The 4,845-nt window shown below is 56.1% G+C and overlaps 1 protein-coding gene across 1 annotated transcript; it reads right to left on the reverse strand.

Annotated features, from left to right (window-relative positions):
* Nucleotides 1-497: 497 nt before the first annotated feature.
* Nucleotides 498-3,872, reverse strand: LOC100193109 (uncharacterized). Its single transcript, NM_001138271.2, has 7 exons — nucleotides 3,289-3,872; nucleotides 3,071-3,187; nucleotides 2,739-2,893; nucleotides 2,105-2,179; nucleotides 1,745-2,035; nucleotides 1,306-1,635; nucleotides 498-1,189 (listed from the first exon to the last, which is right to left on the reverse strand). Exons 1-7 carry the CDS (start codon nucleotides 3,554-3,556, stop codon nucleotides 749-751), a joined length of 1,677 nt encoding a protein of 558 aa, NP_001131743.2. The 5' UTR covers nucleotides 3,557-3,872; the 3' UTR covers nucleotides 498-748.
* Between the last annotated feature and the right edge of the window lie 973 nt (nucleotides 3,873-4,845).

The raw sequence follows: 4,845 nt of genomic DNA on the forward strand, positions 1-4,845 counted from the left end.
GGATGTGGATACAAACACTATAAACTCATATGTGTCCCCCATTTGTAATTTGTACATGCTCATTCTTTGTAATAAAAAGAAATGTAGGGACTTCCCTACAGTAAATTCCGATAAAAATGATAATCGTGAATATTAAATATAGTCTAATTATAAAACTAATTACACGGATGAAGACTAAAAGACGAGACAAATTTATTAAACCTAATTAAGTCTATATTTAACATGTATAATTGATATTCAAGATGTGACACAATAATCAGACATGGGTTAGGTTGTCTACAATAGATAGTGTAAAATAAGAGTTTTGCATTGAAGATTACGCTGTTTATAGAATGAAGTTTAAAATAGATGATGTGATATGAAAGTTGCTAATGATAATCTTAGGTCATTTCCAACAGGCCTTGTCAACGTACGGCTGTGCAAAGTATTGTTTTGCATTTGAGATTGCAATGTTTGTAAAGTGTAGTAGTTTGAAATAGGAGTGAGATCGTGAGTGTGGTGACATAATCTTACTCCGCGACAGCCGACGACCAGTGTCGGCGGTGCTTTCATCCAACGAACATCTGACAGATACAGAAAACTCTACGTGTAACATACTACACGACACCGCACCAAAAGCATTACAGTCGCAAGCGGAGGGCTGCCATCGGCAACAAGAGAAATCGCCCTCGGATGCTACAGTAAACCCACTACTTCACGCCAACACAACACGTATGACGTATCTGGTCCGCACAGACGAGCGGACTCTTCATATCTTTGCTGGGACAGCTATCGGGATGATATCGAATATGGCGCTGCTGCCGTCGACCACCATTCCCTTGACCACCTCCACGCCAGCGCGATCAGCCGCGGACGCCGTTGCCCTCTTAGCTCCGGCAACGTGGTGCGACCGGCGGTCGACCAGCAGGGCCCTCCCGATCTTGGACGGGCTCGACAGCTGCGCCGGCGAGAAGCTCGGCGTGGCGTACGCCGTCGCGTACGGCGTGCCCGAGGCAGGCACCGCCGTGGCCTGCTTGCTGCCGTTGCTCTTGCACGCAACCTTCGCGTCCGCTCCGGCGGACGGGATGCTGTCAGCTGGTTGCTTGCTCAGCTCGTCGACGTTGAGCAGGTCGTCGATCCGCGCGATGATGTTGGAGGCCAGGCTCTCGAGGACCCTCGAGTAGCTCTCGAGGATCGATTTGCCCACGTCCTGAAGAGACCACGCATGAGCATGACAAAGGAAAAAAAAAAGAGAAAATGTTCAGACGTACGGCCTAAACATCGATGAACGAAGCTGCTCTCGTCTCGGTGTATCGCGAATTGAACCTTGTTGTACTGGATCTTGCTCATGTCCAAGCTCGTCTGAGTGAGCCCGGGGAACCGCTGCTTGAGGGACATGAGCAGCGCCTCCGCGCGCTCGGCGAGCAGGTCCCTCTTCTCCGTGTCCATGACCATGTCCTTCACGATGCCCCAGGACGATCTGGCGCCGCCGCCCCCCTTCCGGCGCCACACGTAGATGGAGGCCTCGACGCGGTTGGCGATCTCCAGCGCCTGGTATTCCGACGACAGGTCGAGGCAGTCGAGGAGGTAGTCCTGGGAGAACTGGTCCGAGGTGATGTACCGGTAGATGACGTCGCCCAGCGCCGCGCGCCCGTTCTGCCACACACACACGTCCAAACGTCGTCAGCTTCAAGGTATTAATTCTCACCGGCACCGGCACGCGCGGCACAGGTGTTCGACAACCGGTCGACAGACTCTGATGAACCTTTGGCAGCGAGTCGAGGTAGGAGACCGGCACGGCCATCTCGGCCAGTGCGTTGCTGTTGATGGCCATGGCGGCCTTGAGGATCTGGCTGGCGCAGTCGCGACGGTGCTCCAGCTGCCTCCGCGTGGCCTCGCGGAGACCGCCGTGGGGCACGTGCGGCACCGGCAGCCACCACTTGTCGTCGCGGCGGTGGAACGTTCTCCGGTAGGACGCGGAGCTGTCGCAGTCCGGCGCACAGATGCCCTGGTCCACGTACCAGAACTCGACGTCCCTGAAACCTTCCAGGATTTCCTGGGAGCAGTGGCTGGCTTGTCAGTCAGTTGGAAAATGTTTGATCAGAAGGATGCTTGTTGAACTCACGAGGAGCATGTTGTCTAGCTTCCGAAGCGCCGGCAGGTTGATGTACAGATCAGACCGCGGCCTGCTTGTCATGATCTGAAAAAAAAAATGACAGCCGACAAAAGGTATTTAATCAGTCTACGCTGCTGGCAGGCATCAACGTGACAGCATTGCGCTGTTACCATAAACATGATTAGCATCATCATCCTGAACACTATTTAGCAGATACACATCCTGGAATGGACACGGTATTTGAATTGGCAGGTTTGATGAAACATCAAACATGCACAAGGGAAGGGACCGACCAAAACGGACATCACATCACATTAATGTGCTCTTTACTTTCTTTGGATCTCAGACATCACACGCTGGCTTAACTGTCCCTTTTTAATATACACACTAGATAAGGGCATCAAAACGCTAAGTACATATTTTAATGGCTCCTCGGCGATCCAGCACCGTGGATTAATCACACATGGGCATGGCTCTAGGACCTCGGACGCTGCAATTGCTCATGAGAAACTTCACATGCATATTGCTCATGAGATTCAAAATTTTTCTTTTTTTTTTATATGGTTAAAGTTAGAAATGATTTACGGCTATCTTAATTTGGAAGCGACCATATAATATAACCATAGTTGTTACCGTAGCTTACCTCAAGCCTTGTACCATCCGGGAATGTCTGCCACGTGGGCACCAGCTCCACGATGTGGTCGCTGACGCAGAGCAGGCAGTCCAACTCGCGCCGCCACATGGCCTTCTTCTCCGGCGGCAGCGGCTCCAGCCTCCAGAGCTGGCCGAACACCGTCGCTGCAGACACAGACACGTACGGCCGGCCGGCCGGCGCGCACGACGGTCAAAAACCCCATCGCGCGCATGCAGTTGCCGTCCAAGAAAGAAAGCAGTGCAACAACAATGGCTACGCGAGCGAAAAGCCAACCAGCAGCAGGTGGTTTTTGGTCACGCGCGCGCACGTAACGTACGTACCGCAGAGGTTGGTGACGGCGTTGGAGATGGCGAGCGCGGTGCAGACGCCCTTGCCGCTCCCGGACATGTCCTCGCCGAGCAGCAGCTTGGAGAACCGCTCCTTCATCATCTCCATCTCTGGCGATTTCACGCGCGGGCACGCACGACGACGGTGTGAGAGACTGCACGTCCGGCCGAGACCAAACCGATAGGAGGATTATTCGCGCTGGTGTACGTACCTGATGCTCCTCCGTGCCTGTCGGCCGCGGCGACGACGCCGCGCGGCTTCTGGTCCTTGCCGCCGCCGCCGCCCGCGGCGTCGGCCGACACAGACACGCAGGTCTTGATGATGGCCACCTTGTGCCACTCGTCGGGCGGGGCCGGGGAGTACGTGCAGGAGAAGCTGGAGGCGGCGTCGGAGCTGGCGCTGGAGCTGCTCCCGCGGCGCCCCTCCTCGTCGGCTGAGTCCGCCGTCAGCGCCTCGCTCGCCGTGTCACCTCTCGCCATCGCCGGTCGAGCGAGCGACGAATGCGTGGCTGCCTTAGCTGCCTCTATGACTATGAGGACGCGTCGGTCGTTGTTTCCCGGGAGCACGAGCGCGGAGGCCCAGGCCCCGGCTAGGCTAGACACGCCGGCGAGCGACTACGGTCGTGGCGTGCGGCGAGAGGGACAGGCAGGCTGGATCCTCGTGGGGTGGAAGTGGAATGGTGTGGATGCGATGAAAGAGAGCTTGTGACGAGTGAGAAAGAGAGAGGAGTATAGTAGTGGTAGTAAATAAAGGCTTAAAAAGAAGCGAAAGGCAGGCGGGCGAGGGAGGGAGGAGTGACCGTTGGGTTTTGAGTTGTCTTGGTGGGCTTCTTTTGGTAGAGGGGACATCACAGGACCGCAGGGGTGTGCGGGCTGACGCTGACGGTTAGAGGCTGCAGGGTTTGGTCGGTCGGCGTGGCATGGCAGCTACGCCGGGACCGTCGTCCAGGGCGGCGTGGTATCTACGTATGGATCGTCTTGCCGTTGCACGCTGTCTTTGCAGGCAGCCATGTGGAGGGATGGAGGGAGGCCGGGTTGCTGTGTCTGCAAGCCACGGAAATTCCGAGGAGGCAAAAAGGACCGTTTGGCGATCCCTCCTTACAGTCCTGGATTTGTTTAATGGCGTCGAACGTGGCCGATCAAACGGTCAATTATATTCGAGCACTGTATCTATTCTGCTTTATTAAGAGTGTAAAGTCAGCGTCCGCGTCCAAAGCTCTACTCCCACCCGTGCACCCCCGCCTGCCCCGAGGCTAACTATAGGCAGTAGATCCAGTCACGACTCGCCGAGGTCAAACTCGGACGAGAGATCTAGTCACGACTCGCCCGAGGGCAACCTCGATCGAGAGATACAGTCACGACTCGCCCGAGGGCAACCTCGATCGGGAGTCACATTCACGACCCGCCCGAGATCGACCCCGGATAAGTAATGCATTTCTGACTTGTCTGATGGCAGCTCCGGGCGGGAGATGCAGTCACGACTCGCTCGAGGCCAACCTCAGGCGGGAGACGCGGTCACGACTCGTCTGAGGCCAACCCCGGAAAAGTAGCGCATTTCCGACTCGCTCGAGGGCAACCCCAGGTGGGAGACACAGTCACGACTCGCCTGAGGCCACCCTGGGCAGGAGACGCAGTCACGTCTCGCCCAAGGCCACCCCTCGCCCGAGGCTACCCTGGCCAGGAAACGCAGTCACGACTCACCCGAGGCCAACCCCGGGCCGGAGACGCAATCACGACTCACCCGAGGCCACCTCGGGCGGGAGACGCAG

Source organism: Zea mays, chromosome 8 (assembly GCF_902167145.1).
Source record: "Zea mays cultivar B73 chromosome 8, Zm-B73-REFERENCE-NAM-5.0, whole genome shotgun sequence".
NCBI classification, from domain to species: Eukaryota; Viridiplantae; Streptophyta; class Magnoliopsida; order Poales; family Poaceae; genus Zea; species Zea mays.

Coding starts and splice junctions, on each gene's coding strand:
- LOC100193109 (NM_001138271.2), bottom strand. CDS start 3,556: ATGGCGAGAGGTGACACGGCGAGCGAGGCGCTGACGGCGGACTCAGCC. Junction 2,894..3,070: donor CGCCGTCACCAACCTCTGCG/GTACGTACGTTA, acceptor CTGTGTCTGCAG/CGACGGTGTTCGGCCAGCTC. Junction 2,180..2,738: donor CGGATGGTACAAGGCTTGAG/GTAAGCTACGGT, acceptor TTTTTTTTTCAG/ATCATGACAAGCAGGCCGCG.